At 35.0% G+C, this 21,133-nt stretch overlaps 1 protein-coding gene across 2 annotated transcripts in view; it reads right to left on the bottom strand.

Moving 5' to 3' along the window:
* LOC145690197 (LIM/homeobox protein Lhx9-like) overlaps positions 1-21,133 on the bottom strand; it is a 196,851-nt gene that overhangs the window by 152,189 nt on the left and 23,529 nt on the right. For both annotated transcript variants that reach the window (XM_081764847.1, XM_081764846.1), the window contains exon 2: positions 4,819-5,397. In XM_081764847.1, the coding sequence (XP_081620973.1) occupies positions 4,819-5,054 (236 nt within the window). In that variant the 5' untranslated portion in view covers positions 5,055-5,397. The remainder of the gene's footprint in view (positions 1-4,818; positions 5,398-21,133) is intronic.

Raw genomic sequence — 21,133 nt, 5'->3', positions numbered from 1 at the left:
TCCCTGAGTGCAGATTTCAAATCAACACACACCTGCAACCTTTTACTTTTCTGCGTTTACGTGTCTCGTTGCCTGTCCATATACTTTGGTCTACTAGATACAAATGTGAAATGTAGCACCCTATCTTGCAAACAAATGAAGATAGATTTTTAAAAAATCAGTTCTTTTTCTCATCTGTGGGAAGACTCTAACCTAAATTGATGTTTTAAACCTACCCCTTTCCATTCAAAAAATATTGTGTAATATTAAACATTGCGGAATCCAAAGTATTTGCCATGACGTCCATACCCCATTCAATGCAGTTTTCGCATCAATACCCATCTGCAATATTAACTTTTTCTCCATCCACGCGTATCGTTATTGCTGGCCTGTCGTAATATTTTTTTAGTAACCCTATATTTTTTTCCACATGTATGTTCTTTCAACACAAATCAGGTACTGTCCACAGAGTATTTTTCATTTAATAAGTATTTTTATACTTCCGAGATTTTCCAGGCTATATCTCAGGTTTCTTGACGTGGGGCCTTTTTTTCGCGGGGCCGTTTTGACGAGGGCCCTTTTGATCGGGCCCTTTTGACGCGAGGCTCTTTTGTCGCGGGGCCCTTTTGACCAGAGCCCTTTTGACTCGGGCTATTTAGTCGCGGGGCTCTTTTGACGTGGGGACCTTCTGACTCGGGCCCTTTTGATGCGGGGCCGTTTTGATTCGGGCCTTTTTGTCCGGACCCTTCTGACGTGACACCCTCATCGAGGGACGTCATCCCTCACACCTGACTGGCTAAAATAACCATAAAAGCCAAAAGTCTAGAAATATAATTTCTATTCCTAACCCTAATCAAACCTCGAGTACACTGTTGTGGATATAATTTTAAACACTAGATCCATCACATGTAAGCCTTGGTGTTGAATGGAGACGTTAGATTCCATTCCATGAACTAACAAGAGTAAAATAGTAGATTGGGATGAGATACAAGACTGAACTTTTCTAACAGAAACAGATACATTTTTTCGAAACAAGTCATCACTATCACATACCTTCTTCGAAACGAGACTGTTGTCTCGTAGGCAGGAACCCAGTCAATTTGGGTTCACTGGATCCGGATACCCCCCGCCCCAATTTCGTAAATCTTCTTATATAATATACTTGTGTTTTGTCTGCATCAAGATCGCACTTACACGAGAAGTGTCCACTTGGTCCGAGTCTACTCCAACTTTCAGACTTTGAAACCTTTCCCCCCAGAAAAAAATGTGGGTACGCATCTGCTCATAGGCCTAAGCTGTTGTTTTCGTTCATTCACAACAGCACAAAATTATTTTTGCTTCTATATTTCGAGAATAATTTATAATAATTATATTTTTTTTTATTTGAAGTAAGTTGTTTCTCCAAAGCCTTTTCGTCTCATCTGTAAGTTGTTCGTACACAAGCAATATCTCTTGGCTTCAGGTAGGATACAGTGCAAGTTGTGACATCTATTATCCAGACTGTGAACTATTGGAAATTAATGTGAGTGACAGACTAAGACGTCTTGGACCTTATGCAGAGTTGTTATGACGCGTGATTAGTACTGTACTAAAGAGTTTGACTAACATATGTTTCCTGCAGTAGTCAGGCTTTTAGTATGACGCTAATCAAACGTCAAAACGACTCTGAATAAGACGGCTTGTGTTTATAGTAAAGATTAAGAACATTAAAATATTTTCTCCTATATGTCTATGCAACCTGTCATTCTTAGATGTTTTAAAGTTTGCATATTAGTGTTACAGATTTGTTTTAGCTTTACAATGATATAGTACGAGTCTGCACAGTTATTTTTAATGTTGTAGCATAGTGTGTGTTAAAGATAATGCTCTTAATGTATTCGTCTTGGATTGGAATTATATTTCCTTTAAAAATAAAATGAAATAAAATAAAATATTTCAGTTAAACGCTGCACGATTATGCGCTAAGGGAGATGATGATTAAGACAAGTAATGTTGCTGGAAGAATTTGTGGAAAGAACATGTTGGAGGAAACGGGAGTATCTTGAGGTAAACCACGGTCACGATGTTGTCTACCACAAACTTACTCGGCAGTGGATTGAACCAAGCCTGCATCCACGGGGAGCACAAGGGGCCAGGCCCCCCTAACTTTTTACCGTCGCCCTAAAATTTTCACGGTATTCTTGCAAATGAACTATAATATGTATGGATAGATCGGGCCCCCTAACTTCTACCGGGCACCCTACCTTTTGGGCTGGCTACGAGCTTGAATTGAACCAGAGGCCCAACGCAGCAGAGATAAGCTCTCTATCATTGAACCACCATGCCCCCACATTTAAAAAAGGAATACCATTAAATCTTTAACACATATGTTCCTAACTTTAAAAAAATGTATCCCATAAACCTTTATAAATCCAATAAATGTCATGGGGCCGCGGTGGCTCAGTGGTAGAACGTTTACCTCTGGTGCATGAGGTACGGGTTCAAACCCTGCTCACGGCAAGTGAACTTTGTAGTGGACAAACACCACGTGTGTAGGTTTCCTAGGGGTTCTCCCATTTCGTTCCACCATTTTATTCATTACACATCGTCACCATCTCCTTTAGCCTAGCCGGCATATCGTGGGACGTAAAGCTTAAAAATTTCATTTCATTTTTTCAATAAACGTCATGTGTCAGTGGTAGACAATACCATGTACATTTATTTTCTAGAAGTTACTCCTCTTTCTCACAATAATTCGTTCACTTGTACTTATCTTTCCGTTCCTTTTGCGTAAAGAACGATACATTAAACTAAAGGTTTCATTTCTTTATGTCTATCTAGTTGTCTAGTACAATCTTGCTTTAAAAAATATTCTGCTAACTCCCTTCTATTTTAAGGGGCCTGCTTCTTTTTAAAAAGTAGTGGATGGCCAGTTTTTTTTAAAAAGACTGTAACCATACCTTTATGGCATGTGCTCCTGGGGTCGATTTCAGTTACAAATCCATTGAATTATTATTCATTATCTCATTTAGTCTATAAAACAATACAATCTTTCAATATCCTGCAGCCCTCACCTATTACTGACTTCTCGTGTTCCCTACTTAGAAACCACGGGTTTAGCGCTTCCTTACTAAATCATAGGTCTACTAGTTGCCCCCTTCCCTTCGAGCCTTCGGATCGTCTATTAACAATACACAAAGATTTCGCCTATAGGATAAGCTAAAGGGGGCAATAAAGTAAATGACAGTGGAACTATTAAATAGAATGAAAATAGTGGGAGAAAATGGAACAACTCCGAGAAAACCCCCGGACTCGATGTGGTCCAGCACAAACATATATGTACTGGAATCAATTCTATGACCTCTCCCACCAGGTTTGAGATAAGTGCTCTACCGCAGTTGAGTCACTGTTTCCCCTCTTGTCCCCCAAAAATAGCTAATTGATTGTCCAAATAGCTATTTTTTTCCAGCGGTATAGGCAGCATTTTTTTTTTAAGATAAGTGAGGTGGCATAACTTCTTAGGAGGGCTGCGCTTTTACATACTAAAGCAAAGCAAAATGAAAATTAAATCTTTCAGTTTAACGTCCCACGATTATGTCCTTTAGGCTAAGGGAAACGGACGATAAAGGCAAGTGAATGATGATAGAACAATTGATGGAATGAGAATGTGGAAGGAAATGCAAGTATCCCGAGAAAACCCACAGACACGAACCAAAGCAAAACAAGAGCCTTTTTTAAGGATATGAAAACATTAATAACTCATCAAACATTCCTTTATTTTTATTATATTATTATTTGCAGAACACTTATGCCTATTGGAACATAGGTCTTGATAGCATGTGAAATTAAAATCACAGGTTGTAAGAAATGAGCCTATAAACTATTCACAAGGAAACAAAAATATATTTATGGAAATTTATTCGTTTGACTGTGTATATATGGGTACAAATGGCATTTTAAAAAAATCAAAGAAAGAAATAAGAGCAAACTCAGACAGGACAGTAATAAATTTGCAACTGTGTGTATCCATTTAGGCAAATGAGAGTGACAAATGGATGATTAATTTCAGTTGATTTAAGTACTCTACCGTGTTGACGTGGTTTAATTTTTTTAAAAATCCTTTTTATCTATTACAAACATTCTTAATTTACTGCAAGTATTAAACAAGTCTGCAAGAATTAAACAAGTGAATTCCATTCGTGGCTATACTCCAGATTTTCTCATACGATAAACTATCATGTATAAAATAATTATCATTATTTAATATTTGCCACGTGTCCAAATTAAAATGTGCACATCTTTCTTTTAATGGGCTATTGTCTTTCGCTTTTACAATTATTTTGAGATATGTGAAATGGCACGTTATTGTATTCAATTTATTTCAGTAATAGACAGATTTCGTGTATTAAACTAATCTATTATATAAAAGAGAACGCACAAATCCTTTGTTAGCTCATCACGCTAATACGGCTGAACCAATTTCTTTCATTTTTGGGGGGTTATTAGGATTTGGACCCTAGATGGTTTTTATCATATCACTTTAATTTTTAATTACCAGTGTCTTGAGATAATTGACCATTCAAGTGTCCATAACGTACAAATCCTTTGTTAGTTCATCATAGGTATAAAAATAAACGTATTTATATGCAACCCGCATGACCGTGTCACTCGGCGGGTTAACATAAATGACAGGCGCTATAATGTTAACATTTACTGCAATTTGAAAGCGAAAAAGTAAAAATTATCTAAGTAACAAAGTTTATTGCGTTCCGGGGTGACCGCAGCGAAGCGGGGTGAACGCTGCTAGTTGACTATATATAGTATTACACTACTCGTAATTTAAAAATAAGTCCCACTTACCTGTAATAGTCTTCTTTGCAGTAGATATTACCATCTCTGGCGAAGCAGGTGAGCTCGGAATCCAAAGGTAGTTTACATTCGCTGCACTTGAGGCAGGCAGAGTGCCACTGTCTGTCGACGGCCAGCAGATAAAACCTGTCCACGATCTTCCCACCACAGCCGGCACAGATCGCCGGTTCGCCAACGGGACTGCCGACCGGCCCCATTGCGGCGTCTCGCTCCCGTTCCTTCAACATCCGCCCGAACAACAAGGCGCGATTCTCGCACCCCGGCGACAGGCTTATCGAGTACTCGGTTAGCACCGCACGGCTGGCCGTCACAGGCAATGCATTCTCTCGCCACAAGTTCACGGCGGCTACGAACTTCGGTATAATGGCTGAATGTTAACTCGAATTTCTCATTCTATACAAATATATTTAACACTGGGTCTATTTAGAGACTGTTTATATTTTAATTCTGGTTTATCACTAATTTATAACTTTTTTTCACTCAACAACATCCAGTTTAACGATAGAATTAAAAACAGACTGCTTTCGAAGGATGTGCTCCTAATACAGCTGCTATTAACACACCAAATATCTGAAAGAAAAGGAAAGAAAAAAAGAAAAGTGACTTATAATGAAAACAAGATGGTAACTTGCAACATAAATCAAATGCATTTCCGTATCCACCTTCTTATGCATTTCTAATTAGGTTTAATTAGCAAGAAATTTATTGATTTTACGGATGACATTTACAAGTTCTGTCACGGAAGTTTTACTAGACTGTATACTCTGAAGAAAAATCGAATTTGAATTCTTTTAATTAAAAAAAAGAAGATGTCAGGCATTTATGAGTAAATATTATCAATTTATCGTCGAAAAAAACGGCAGGTCTTACAGTAACTATGTTGCCTTCTACCAAATACATACATTTACTTTTTTTCCTTTTAGATACACTAATATATAAAACAGCAAATAAAGGTCATAAGGGTATACTATGATTTTTTCTTTGTAGTTTGTTAATTTCTATATAATAATAATAATAATAATAATAATAATAATAATAATAATAATAATAATAATAATAATAATAATAATAATAATAATAATAATAAATGTTCCGGAATCATTAAAATGAATTATAGGAAAACTGAGACCTCCCCATAAACATTTTCTTATCGTGTTAAAATTTACAAGTAGTATTGCGTCACTGGTAGGAGATTGATTAATTGAGGTTTAATGGAGACGTCAGCAGCTTGGCTATTTGTCCCCGTCACTGGTAGGAGAAAACAAACAACAATTATGTACAATCAGCTGTTTAACCATGTACACTCATTTACAAAATTATTGTCGCATGTCTAGAAATATGTTGTTGTAGGAATATAATTTGATAACGAATTTGCCCGGTATTTCTTATAACGTTAGTATGTGTATAATCGGCAAAGACGTGTATGTAGCAAATTTCATGTCAAAGGAGCAGTAAGTAAGAACAATAAAACGAAGAAAAAAAAAACTTTCTTGTCCATTTAGCAACATTTTATTTTACTCATTCTAATTTTCGTATTTATAATTCTTTTCCTATGAAATTTATGACAAAAATATACATTTCTCGATTATGCACACAGTATCAGTATTAAAAGTACCCTGCAAAATCATTATCAAGTTATATTCTTATAAGAAGACAGTTATAGATATCCGACAATTATTTTGGACATTAGTGTACAGTACAAAAATAAACAAACAAGAGATCTATATCCCAGCACAATAAACTTTATTATTATTATTATTATTGACAACAAACAACCTACTTTTAGCCCATAAAACTGAGTTTTTTGTCGATTTTACCGAATTTACCGTCAAAAGTATGTGAGCGTGTTCACCTCCATGTCAGCAATCAATTCATATCCAATCTTTCCACAATATTAAACAACAACAAATAATAATAATAATAATAATAATAATAATAATAATAATAATAATAATGTTTTAGAGCTAATAATCTTAATTTAAGGCTATATTTCACTAACAACACTCTGCATTCCCAATTTGCTAATGTTATAATGAAACTCTTATGAGGTCAGGCTTCAGCATCAGTTCCATATTAAAAATGGCGTAGATATTGTACAGCAGTGCTATTCAACCTTTTTTTTTCTCGCGTATCCCTAGACACAGTTCGCCATCCAATTGCGTACCCTTTATTCTGTTTAAAAGAAATTAAATCGAAATGAACTTATTAAACTTAATACTCATGATCTGTTGATTAAAATGGGGGACAAATAGAAACCCAATACAAGGACAATCAGCGTGCCAATTAAAAGACAAGGGGGTAAACTGCACATGCGAAAAAAATAACATGGGATATTTCAAAATGTTCGTCAACTATGATCATTCAATAAATATTAGAAATATGTTTATTTCAGGATTACGTACCCCAGTAATATCGTCGCGTACCCCCGGTTGAATAGCACTGTTGTACAGCACGAATTTTTAGGTTTGCAAAAAGAAAAGTATTTTCGATTTTCTCGTAAACTACGCATGAGAATATAGAAACGCCCATATCATTTTGTACCACTCAACGAAATCGATCAATTAGTATACGTTTAGAAAGACAAAAGTCATGGTGATTGGAACGAATTGGTTGGTTTGAAATATATAAATAGGGTGGAAGAAAATAGAACAATAGTGATAATGAAACCCGAACGAGAAATTAAAGCAAGGACAAGAATGACGAAAGAAGCCTTTAAGAGGAAGAAAAGTTTTTTTGTGGAACCTTCAATAAAGAGTTGAGAAAAAGACTCATAAAATGCTTCGTGTGAAGTATTGTAGTGTATGGGGCAGAAACATGAACATTACGCAAAAATGAAGAAAAACGACTTTAAGCTTTCGAAATGTGGGTGTGGAGAAGAATGGAGAGAATTAGCTGGGTCGTATGGAAAACGAATGAGAGGGTCTTAGAAATAGTAAGGGAGAAAAGGAAGGATTTTAGATATTATTAAGAAGAGGAAGTCAAACTGGTTGGGACATTGGCTAAGAAGGATCTGTATCATGAGGGACGTGCTTGAGGGTATGATGGCAGGAAAGAGAGGAAGAGGGCGAAGGACAATTAATGGACGATATCAAAACAAAGAAATAGTATGTGAAGACAAAGAGGTTAGTGGAAGACCGTGGAGCATGGATAATTCTCAGTTGCAGCAAATGATCTCCTAATACTGGTAGAATACCTATGATGATGATAATCATTATATAATCTTTGGACATTTAAGGAGATTGGATTACTACAAAAATCATTCATATGTTTACTCTTTCCTGGAGAGACAGAACCTCAAGAAATGCTTGATGGATCACCATCAAATAATACCCAGAACCAAGAGGATCAAAAGTTGGAAAACGAATTCTTTGATGGAAGTGATGCATCCAATTGATTCCAATAAATATGCACAATCAAAAATCGGTTGCCCATGTAAACCTTTAGGAGTAATTATGGATATCAGCCTTAGTTGATAGACTACCCTCAGTGCTGTTGAGATTAGCGGGTTAGTGTAATGCTCAGGATGTGAAATACTAATCTGTTCGTGGAATACAACTAAAGTGAAACAAATTTACCATTCTACTGGACAAAATCTAAAGACCTAAATCTATGTGTATATATATATTTGTGAGTTAATAACTACTGAACCACCCGATTGATCTCGATCAAATTTTCAAGATATATGAGGTTCGGGCCTCGGAGTGTTTTTATCATTTCATTTTGATGGTGCAATTTAGAGAAAGGGGAGAGGGAAAATATATTAAAATGATCGAAAATGACTGATATTAGTACCGAATCCATAGTTTTTGGAGTCGCTGAAATGAGCAGTGACAGTTCTGATGCCCTTTAAATCCAAATTCAGACCCGCAACTTGAAGGATGGGGTGATATAAGCCCCGCAATAAGACAAGCGCTTCAGTAATAGTAAAAGGTGATTGACTAACGGAACAAATTACTATTTTTTTCTTTTTTTAAAACCCACTGAAGCGGGTAATTGACGCTACTTATTTCGCAAAATGTAGGGTAAGAATAAATATAAAAGTTTATAACGACTCTATAGAAAAGCGTCGTCAACCTGGTTCGTCTTGTAAAATATCAGTTACGAAGCGATAATTACTTTTCTTTATGCAAAAATCAACTCAGATATTCAAAGATTATTAGTCTCACCTTTATTGCTTGATATGTCTTAAATATTCTTTTTAAGACCGTAAAATACATAAATTCACTTGACTAGGTCAACACATAACATGTACATAGCCACAACTATCCCATAATAATCTCTTACATATATTAAAAACATTCTTCTTTTCTGTTAATTTAAAATGAACATTCTACTAAGTATATTACATATTTATGAACACTTTTTGCCCACGGTACAGGTAAATATTATACAAACTAACAAACTAAAGTATTTCGTTATAGAAAATGTCGCCCGAAAAAGGGACTGAATATAAAAGACATGAGTGGGCTTGGCTTTTATATTCAAGAACCACTGGTCTGATTAGATTAATGTATGTACATTACATATGTTCTTTATATTTTGATCACACCTCGTATATATCTTCATTACTTTTTTTGTTTAACCCTCATATATATAAAATATTAGTTATTATCATTCACATAAATACATTTACAATAAATCTTTGATTTCATTAATATTTCTCTTTTATTACCTTATTATTTATTCTTTATCATTAAAAACATCGTCGCTTAGAAATATAATTAACGAGGGTGAAACACAAATTATCAAGATTACTAGTTTCGATCATTATTACAAACGATGATGTGACAAATAATATTTGTTCTTTTCGGGCGCATGGTATAACAAATAAGTTATATGTTGCAATTGTAATGTATACATAGTAGCACTAAGATGTCCAAAATAAAGAAGAATTTCACTCAAGGTAGTCATTGAATAATTGATTTTATAGAATGGATCTTATTCCTAACATAATCTTTGATAATTAAACACAAATCAATCTGATATAAAATAATTTTTGCCTTTAACTAATTATAAATTGAATTATGATTCTTCACATTAATAAGAAAGAATAAAAATTAAACATAACCTACGTTTGAATAATCAAATAGAAGTAAATAAATTTATTTTACAGAAACAAAAGACACCTTTTTGTTATTAAATAAACACATTTTTCATTACTATTGTTATTTTTCATTCTTATTTATTTGATCAAGAATGTTGGGTGTTACTAACTCTTTAACTAGATGCATTTCAAATATTTATAACCATCGTTTTCATTATTAGTATTAACACAAACTTTAAAACGAAAATTCACAAGAATCTATAACCAACATGGGTTTAACCTAATTTCGTTAACGGTAATCATGTTACATTCGCACTGGCATATGAATCTAATAAAGTGCATTGTACCGCACAATCGTGGTTAGGTTCTACATTAGGTTGTACATGTCTTTCATCGTGATTTGAATTTGGATACGAAGTACCATCTCGTGAACAATGATTACGTCTATACATAGGATTGGTAGCATCTCTAGGATTTCGACATGTATTTCTATTATTTTTGTGTCTACTTCGGTTGATTAGGTTAGGCGGATTCCCTACATAGCCTTGTCTATTTTGTTCATTTTGATTGCTAGAGTATATTCGTCTTAGGTTCGGTTCATTATTATTCACACTTCGGATATCCAAATTCCGAACAGGGACCAAATGATCTGAATTATTCTTATTTTTACCCATTCCTGATTGTGTTAGATTCATAGCATGGTATTGAGTTTCGTAGCATTGTACAAGCATTAATAAATGACTGAAACTCATACACTGTGTGGAAAATAAGATCTGCTGTAATTTAAATGGAAGCAAATTGCGAATCGATGCAATTATTCTTGATTCCGATTGCAAGGGATTAACAACCTTTAATTCATTATAGACATTTACAACAAACTCTACAATAGATTTGTGCAATCGAGGATTGAAATGTTGATTTCTAAGAGTGGCATCTCTGTTTGCCAGCAAAAAGTCATTTTCGTAATTCGCGATCAATGCCGCTTTAAATTCCTCATATGTACTAATGTGATCACGTATTGCCTTAAACCATAAGGAACAAGGTGGGAGTAATACATGGGGTATTAATTTCATGTATTGTGATCGGTCGATAGACATTATACTGCATTCGTCTTGGAACTTCTCTAAGAAAGAACTAGCATTTTCATTGCACTTACCACTAAATTTACTCATGGCTTTGATTTCGCTCATCTTGACACTTAACTTTACCTTTCTTTTCTCACTCCTTGTTCTTGTGGTGTGATTGTTCCGGTCCGTAGCGTGCTGTGTCATGATACCATTTATATTTCGTTCATCAGTGATCTTCGGACAATTTTCCTCTAATATAATATCCTCCTCAGATTCCGGCGAAGGCGTATTTATATCCGGTGATTGGGGAAACTCGAAGCGATCACTGCCCAGATTATTGCGATAAATGTTATCTCTAGCCTGTAACGTTTTAATTTCTTCCTGCATAGTAGCCAACTGGATCTTTTGATGTTTAACGGAAGATTCTATTAACGTTAAATCCTTTTTTACAGCGCAGATTTCATGATTTTGATGATCGTGCTTTTCTTGACACTCATCGGCTAACCTTTTTAACTTCTCTTCAAACTGCGAGGATATGTCGTTCATCACATGGACGATTGTTTGTTTCGTATCGTCTGATTTCAGTTCTATCCGTTCTATTCGTTTACTTAATTCTTCATACTGCTTGCTAGATTCGTTGAATTTCAATTCTATCTTCTGTTCCATGGTCTGGTTAGCTTCATAGAACTTCTGTTCCATGGTCTTGTTAGCTTCATAGAACTTCTGTTCCATGTTTGTGTTAGATTCATTGAGCTTCTGTTCCATGGTTTGTTTTATCTCAGTCGTCATTTGCATAATTTGTCGCTGCACAGCTAACAAAAGTCGATCCTCGGATGACAAACTTGGTGTTGCACTAATTTCACCTGGATTACTGGTATTAGATTCCTGTTGCACTATTTCACTATCCATTTTTCTTTTGATGACCTTACCGCTTCGTAATACGGTTAAGTTCGTATTCATAAATGGTAATATCCAAGTAAATTCAGCCCTACTTTCCTTCTTCGGGAACTGAATTTTCAAAAGTCCCGGGTTTGGTAAACCAAATTTTTATAACGACTCTATAGAAAAGCGTCGTCAACCTGGTTCGTCTTGTAAAATATCAGTTACGAAGCGATAATTACTTTTCTTTATGCAAAAATCAACTCAGATATTCAAAGATTATTAGTCTCACCTTTATTGCTTGATATGTCTTAAATATTCTTTTTAAGACCGTAAAATACATAAATTCACTTGACTAGGTCAACACATAACATGTACATAGCCACAACTATCCCATAATAATCTCTTACATATATTAAAAACATTCTTCTTTTCTGTTAATTTAAAATGAACATTCTACTAAGTATATTACATATTTATGAACACTTTTTGCCCACGGTACAGGTAAATATTATACAAACTAACAAACTAAAGTATTTCGTTATAAGTTAAAACTTCACTTTACACATTATGTACACTGTCACAAACCAAACTCCTTTGAGTGGTGTACATTACGACACTGTTACTTATTTTTGTATACGCTCATGGTATTGCAGAATCTTTCGATTAATCTATATGATTAACTATTATTATTCTTCTATCATTGAAATGTAGATAGGTTTAAGCTTCTGATTTCATCCTCATAGTTTTTTTTTAAATGAATTTAAGATCCTGGGTCAAGTAAGTTTGTAGTAGACAACGTCCGTGGGTTTTCTTGGTTTAGTCCTGTTTTCTCCCACATTCTCATTGCACCAATTGTTAAAACATCATTCACTTGCCTTAATCACCGTCTCCCTTAAGCTCAAGGACATAAATATGAGACATTAAAAGATTTCAATGAATTTGATGTTGATATTACATTCATCAAATAGATCTATAGAGAAAACTAAATACATGGAAGTGCGTCGGCACCGTAATACGGCAAATTGTGGATGCGTTAAAATATTAAATAATACTTTTGATAAAGTGGATACCTTCAAATATTTAGGATCGATATTAACAGACGGAAATCATATTCACGAAGAAATTAAATGTCGACTAAAAGCAGGGAATTCGTGTTACTATGCGGTTCAAAATCTCTTGTCGTCGCGAACTCTGTCGAAGAATTTGAAGCTTAAAATATCTATAAAAAACGATAATCATGCCTGTTGTTCTGTATGGTTGCGAAACATGGTTGCTTACTCTGAGGGAAGAACATAGACTGAAAGTATTTGAGAACAAGATCCTGAGAAGAATATTCGGACCCAAGAGGAACGGGAATGGGGAATGTCGGAAACTTCATAACAGGGAACTACATAATTTATATGGTTTACCCAACATTGTTAGGGTCGTCAAGTCTAGGAGGCTTAGATGGGCGGGTCATGTAGCTAGAATGGAAGAAAGTAGAAACGCTTTCAAAGTCTTAACTGGAAGACCCATCGGAAAACGACCATTAGGAAGACCTAGGCGCAGATGGGAGAACAATATTAAGATGGATCTCGCAGAGATTGGAATACAAAGTAGAAACTGGATCCAATTAGCTAAGGATAGAAGTCAGTGGAGAGCTTTTGTGAACGCGGCATTGAACCTCCGGTTTCCATAGGCCATAGAGTTGGTTAGTTAGTTAGATCTACATATAAATTAAAATCTTATTAATCATCCCTTAAAATGAATATTTAATTTATATACACAACATGAACTAATATTTACAATAATAACCAGTAGGAGCTCCCTGGTGACTAAGCGCGTTCACCTCTGGTGCTAGGGGTCCCGGGTTCGATCACCTGAACTTTGTGGTGGACAAACACCGTGTGCGTGGGTTTTCTCGGGGTTCTCCCGTTTCCTCCCACTTTCTTCATTCCACCATTTTCATTCATTACTCATCATCACCGTCTCCTTTAGCCTAACCGGCATAACTGTGGGACGTAAAACTCAAAGATTTCATTTCCTGGTGACTAAGCGCTTAGCGTACGCGCCTTTGACTTGAGAGACCCAGGTTTGATTCCCCGAGGGAGCTTATGTGGTTCGGATTCCACGTTAAGCTATAGGTCCACGTCCCTTTTTTCTTCTTCTTTCACATTCATCTCCAGTAAATTAGATATGAATAATACTGTTATTAATAGAACTGTGTCCTAGTCATTTTTCCAAGAAGAATAAGTAGAATAACATTTAAATTTATGATTAAACTTGAAGACTTTGTTATTCTTCTTGCAGAATCTGTTAGAATTACTAAACAGATTATTACGAATGCAGGAAAAAATCTAAGAGGACAAAACTGAAGGAGAATTCTGACAAAACAGACAAAATTCACAGGACGGAATCATAGGCGTAGCCTACTAAAATTATGATTATTGTTTCTTCAGCTGTCATGCCTCTAAAATGTTATTTGTTATTCTTCATTTTTCCTAATTTTATTGAAATAATATATTTCTTTTAAATACTGGAAACTCAATAAAACACGTAAGATTGTTATAGTAAGTATATATTTTACGATCTTTGCTAAAATATATATATATATATATATATATATATATATATATATATATCTTGATCAGTATTCCAGAATTAAAGTAAATAAATATTTATACAACATTCAAAATAAAAGACTGCTATATACTACCTCATAAGGATGATTTTAAAAAAATCAAGTAACATCGCAGTTGCTTTTCGTAATTACGAACACATTAGGAATCAAGGATTTCCTTAAAAGGTCCCTCCCCATAAAATTCCTTATATCCAAGGTTATGCAGAACGGGAATTCCTGTTGTGCCTAAAGATAAGATCATTGAAAATATTTTCTATAAAGTGCTTGAGGGCCTTTAGGCAGAACGGGAATGAATCAGGACTGGTCCTCGTCTTATATAGCCTGAAAGGGACGCTAAAGTAAAAATCAAATCAAATAATGAAAAGTATTAATAATGGTACAAATTGCATGTAAGAAGCGTGTTTCTTTTCCCTGAGCAAGCATAATCTCTGATAAATTTCACAACTTCATCATCGTTCGATATTTTTATGAACATACAGAAGAATACGAACCAAGTGGACAACGATGGGCAGTGTCTCAGAATTCTTGTTTCGCATTTGAGAGATTCTGGGTTTGAATCCTATGGTAAGTTATTGAGGCAGATTTTTTTTCCTCAGAATTTTTCCTTAATCTCACTAGGTGAATATAGACCTTCTCCGCTTTCCTAATATTATTGTTTATTATTGATTTGAGCATACATTGACAATTAAATATTAAAGCTTTATTTTCATCCCTGCTTTTATTTTTCTTAAAATAAATTAATGACAAGTACAGTATACAGGGTGACCCAAAAGTAGGTATACAGTCCCGTACTGATCTGCTCACTGTATTTCATATCATTTCTTATTGTTATCAAACAGGTAGAACTAGCTTCTTTATTATTTTTTCTTAATGTATTTTTACTTATCTCTCTAGGCCAGAACAACCGAAGCAAATAAACCCTTAAGCTAGAATGTTATACTTGATCAATGCAGGGGTGTAACCTACTTTTGAGCCACCCTGTATATACAGAACTCATCTAATCATCACCAAATTTGCTATAGGATTAGATCTTGATTTGATTAGTACGCATATTATTAGAAATGAAAATGAAATCTGTCAGTTCCAGTTCTACGATTATGACCTTTAGGCTAAGGGAGACAATGATTAAAGGAAATGAATTATGAAAGAATTGGTGGAATGAGAAAGTGGAAGGAAACGGAAGTACCTGGAGAAAATACACGCACACGATGTTGTCCATCACAAACTTACTTGGCCGAGAATCGAACTAGGGACCCCACACACCAAAGGTAAGTGCTCTACCACTGAGTCACCGTGACCCCCGTTAGGATCATGTAGTGGACTTCCTAAGATCGTATTGTTACTCCGTTCGTCTGTCTGTTACTTCTCACGATAACTCTTAAACGAAAGTGATTTTTTTTTTTTTTGCCATGGATAGCTACAGCAATTATCTCCACCTTAGTAGAGTTAATGCGTTAATATGTTCTCTGGTAACGATAAACTTAAAGTACTTTATCATTTAAAATCCATGGTATTCCCTAATTTCTATGCAACCTGTGCAACATCAATCTGTTCTTGGGTTGCCTATGATAAAAAAAAAATGGTATTATAGTTTTTCTTCTTACTGCAGAAAGTTCATTCACCTTTATTTTCGCGTGATTCTTTTCACTGAAGTTACCAGAGTTAATTTGTTCTTGTGTAGATCATTGGTTCCTGAGTTATTGGCCATCAAAGTTAACTTGGTTTGAATTTAACCACAGTTTCGAAAGAAATTAAGAAAAAGAATACTAATTCCTATTTAAATGAAGGATTACAGGAAGAATTCTTTGCATAATCTTGTTAAACGTTAAATAACTGCGATGTATACGCTTGTCTAAAAATCAACGAAGGAATATTTTTTCTTCCCGTAATCGGGACACTTATTACTCATATTTTTTAAAAAAATGATTTTAAAGATAACTATTAAAATACGTAGGTTCATATCCTAACCCTAAATTAAAAGGTTTGTGTATTACACACTGAGAAAAAATGTAGGTGGAGTACTTAAAAAAGATAGGTTACATGCGTAATTCCTGTAGTTTTTGGACTTAACGTACAGCGGACGTATAACTGAAAACGCATGTTTTGTAATACTTTATGTATAAGTGTTACATCTATACGTACTTTCCGTATGAAACAATGTAGGCCAGGATCTCACATACACATGGACGTATATAACATGTAGCCGACGAAGGTAACATACATATATGTATGTAATATAAGGAAGACTGTTAGATATCAGACCTGCAACGGCATGATATAATCTAAGGGCAGTGTGTATGTAGCATATGGATAACGTATGCTTCATACTGATTTCTGTAGTAAGCAAGAGGATTCCATATATTTGTACAATATTCCGCTGTCCGGAGAACGGATTTTTTGAATGCAGTAAACACATAAAGGAATTAATTTTAAAAAGGGAACAACAATATGGGACTCGTCATTGAATTAACTAGTATGAACTACATCCAGTACATAAATCATGATAAAGAAAAAATAAATATCTCTCTTCTTTTTTGAAGTTCCCTCTATTTATCAAGGTCTATGCGTTCTATCTTATGATACATAAAACTCATATGGAATAAATAAAGACTATATTTGTTTATTTCAATTCTGCGTATTGATAAGGACTTGACTCTTTCCACTTGACTGTCGCGCCAGCCCAGATGGCCTAAATATCGAGTTGCACTCAAATGTCGGGTGAGACCCTCCTTGAAAGTACACCAAGGAAATCGAGAATGATCACTATTATTTCGCATTTTTAGAGGTTCCCAGAGAGCACATCAAGCTTCACTACATATTTGCATGCCTTTAAAAGTTACAAATTGAATGCTTTAACTGAAGGTGAACAAAATTACAACACCATTATACAATTCTACAAAGTGTCATTCAAGAAGGTAAAACTTTCAGTATTGCCTCAAGGTCTGTTCTCAAGTCAATTTCAGTTCGCCAGGCATGCTTTGTCTAGACCGTGACTTAGGTGGTGTTTTGGAAAACAACCTCTGAAATAGGTAGAAGGTTCGGAGTAATATTTTTAACTATTTCTGCATATTTATTTATAACTGTCGGATATAGAAGATTCGAATTTGTTGTAGAGGCGCACTGACAGACTTAGAATATCTTATTCATCCGGATAGGTGGGACAGAAGGTTGTGCTTTACTATTGTTATATGTTTATTTTCAACTGTAGACACGAGATTTCAAATAAGAGGTGTGATTTGGGAAGGACAGGAGGACAATTGCATCCTCCCTGAGATTGAGAATTGCATTGTTTTCATCACTTAAATAGTAACATTCTAATTATAATCGTGAAATTCTTTTATGAGTAAAGAAACTTGCCCCCATCCCTCTAGCAAAACCTGAAATAACGCTGCAAGCTTCATACATAAACGTTTTGGACTTAAGAATACCAAAATATTCGATAGATGTGAGTACATTTGCTAGAATTTTTATATTCCAAAATCTCCCTATTTTTACCTGTCCGAAATATTTTTTTCTTTTTTAATTACATCAACAAGTGTTTACTGTATCTTCCTATTGTCTAATCTAAAGCCAAGGAAGCCATCTTTCATGACATAAGGAAAAGAGAAAGGAATAAATTTTGTTTGAAGTTTATCTTAAAAAAAAAAAAAAAAATCAAATATGTATGACAAGTTTTACATGCAATGCAAACCACATGCAGGAGTGTAAACTGCAGGGTGTCTGGATTGGCAAGTGTCCAGGGGCTCACCTGTGATTCGGAACGATTTTAATTTATTTATTTTAATTTCGAGAAAGCTCTCACACGTAATATTCATTTCTATAATAATAGCAATGCATGCCATGATGAATTTATAAGGATTGCACAAGAAATTTTGAGCATTGGTCGGCACTTAATATTAGTCATGAGATGTCTAAATTGACAACGATCAGCGAACTAGATTCTTTTCTTTCTGTGAAAAATCACTTCATTTCATCCAGTTTTCCGGAAGTTCGTACAGCTGTTATCATCTTTCTGACCATTTCTGACACAACTGCGAGTGAAGAGCGTCCGTTTTCCAAACTTGAAGTGATAAAAACTGTTAAGGAAGGAGGACTATGGCTCAAAAAAGATTGAGAAAATTAGCACTTCTTTTCTGTCGAGTAGCCTTTGGCTATGAAATTGGACTTACAACAATTTTGATAATTTGTAGTGGATAATTTTGACGAAGTTAAAGAAAGAAGGAATTTTAAGGTACAAAAATGTTGCAAAATACTACAATACATCCACAATAAACATTAACTTCGAAATAACTTCAATATATTCTACATATAAATTATATTTAGAATTGCGTTTTAACAATATGTGGGGTATAAAAATAATTCATGCATTATAAAATTTGTAAGAACGTTAATTGTCAGTTATAGAAACCACAAGAGAGGATCCCATCATAAAAGTTTACAGGTGTCTGCACCCTCTATTTACGCCTCTGACTACACATACACTGCTACCGGGTATCAAATCCAGATCTCTTGATCCGAGGACAGCATTAACCATAAGAAATGAAATCTTTCGGTTTAACGTCCCAAGTTTATGCTCTTTAGGCTAAGGAAGATGATGAAAGAATTGGTGGATCAATGAGAATGTGGGAGGAAACGGGAGAACCCCGAGAAAACCCACGGACACGATGTTGTCCACCACAAACTTACTTGGCCTAGGATCGAACCAGAGGCCCCAAGCACCAGAGGTAAGCGCTCTACCAGTGAGCCACCGTATCACCCATTAACTATAAGAGAACTCAAAGTGACAGAAAAAGAATTACATCACAAGCAGCATGGGGAAAACTGAATGACATACTCCTCACAGGAATACGAGTACATCAGGTCTGTTAGTGTATAACACACACACACACACACACCATAACATCGGTTGTGCATGAGAAAAAACGTCCTTACGTCAAACCAACAGAAAGCAAAGCTTACTATCTAATAAGACAACAGTAACGAACAATAAAAAAAATTAAAAAAACAAGATACATAATAGACGATAATCCATCCAGGGTACATAATTCTATTTGCAGTAACGCTAAAATATTTCTAAATTTACGGCATTTTGGGTTTATGTATTAGTAGATAATCAACAAAAATGAATATCTAAAGAACAAAAATGATAGCACTAGGTTAGTTGTCAATCGTAAGTTCAACCATAATAACAAAATTTATGTAATATGACAGTTTTAGTTGTAGCATATAATTTATTAAAATAAAAAAATATATACAGTACAAAACAGCTATAGTAATAAATAGCGATACATAACTTTTACATTTAAGGTTTTTTTTTAAAAAAACGCATTTTTTCTAGTTTTTCAGCTATACTGTATAATTATGTAACTTAAAATATTATTGGGATTGAAAAGAACTCTACTGACTTTTTTTATCTTGATAATACGCGTATGTGTTATCCTTTAAAAAAAAACAGAAACAAATGAATGTTTAACATCGCACTACTACACACTTTAAGTTAACGAAGACAGAAATTAACGATAATGAACGATTATAAAAATAATTCTTAGAATGAGAATGTAGAAAGAAACAGGAGAGTCTCGAGAAAATCAAGATACATGATGTGCACCACAAACTCACATAGTTAGGGTCGAGCCAGGAAACCTGAAAACCACACACTAGAGGCGAGCACTTACTACTGAGCAACTGTAACCCCAATTACTGTGTAATTCCATATTTCTTATATAACTTTTTATTTTAAAAAACTACGAATGAAGTGTGAACTTGCAATTCTACTCTATCGTTGATCTACTGTATTACTGGGTTTCTATAGTTGAGCCAGCAAAAAAGGTCTCTGACAGCTCGCAGAGCCGTTGCCACTACTTATGTGTCAAGGCTTTCTTTCAGTGTATCTATAATGTCAACTTAATGGTGTAAGACAGACTGATCGTGGTTGGGAACACTAGTACCAAAGTAGAGGCTGCATTTTCCCCACTGCATATGGTAAGAAACTTCAGAGACCATCTCCCATTGGCCCTGCTATAGTACTGTTTCCAAGAGACGAGAAATAAAGTTTTCTCGTCTCGTCTCGTAAAGTTTGCCGAATTATCATCTCGTCTCCTAATTTTTTCTTGAAATGAAATGAAATCTTTTAAGTTTTATGTTTCATGGTTATGCCGGTTAGGCTAAAGGAGACAGTGATGATGGACAATGAATGAAATGGTGGAAATGAAGAAACTGGGAGGAAACGGGAAAACTCCGAGGAAACCTACGCACACGGTGTTTGTCCACCACAATACTTTTTTTTCTCGAATTATCATATCGTTTCGATTCTCGAAGAACTTTTCTGATCTCATCTCGTTTTATAAATATACGTAAAATTTACGTTCAGATGTATTCTTAACCTCAATCTGGAACTAACCAGAATCCACCCGCATATCGATTTCTTTATTTATAGATATTTCTGGGCATTACCGGCATCTATAGGCTGAAGCCCGTCACGAATCAGGGATGACGTCCCTCGGCAAGAACACTAACTAACTAACTAACTCTATGGCCTATGGAACCCGGAGGTTCAATGCCGCGTTCACAAAAGCTCTCCACTAAGTTCTATCCTTAGCCAATTGGATCCAATTTCTACTTTGTATTCCTATCTCTGCGAGATCCATCTTAATATTGTCCTCCCATCTGCGCCTAGGTCTTCCTAATGGTCGT

Source organism: Thermobia domestica, chromosome 7 (genome assembly GCF_964235325.1).
Source record: "Thermobia domestica chromosome 7, izTheDome1.hap1.1, whole genome shotgun sequence".
NCBI classification, from domain to species: domain Eukaryota; kingdom Metazoa; phylum Arthropoda; class Insecta; order Zygentoma; family Lepismatidae; genus Thermobia; species Thermobia domestica.
The sequence above is the reverse complement of the archived record's forward strand: the minus strand, read 5'-3'. Positions and strand labels throughout refer to the sequence as shown.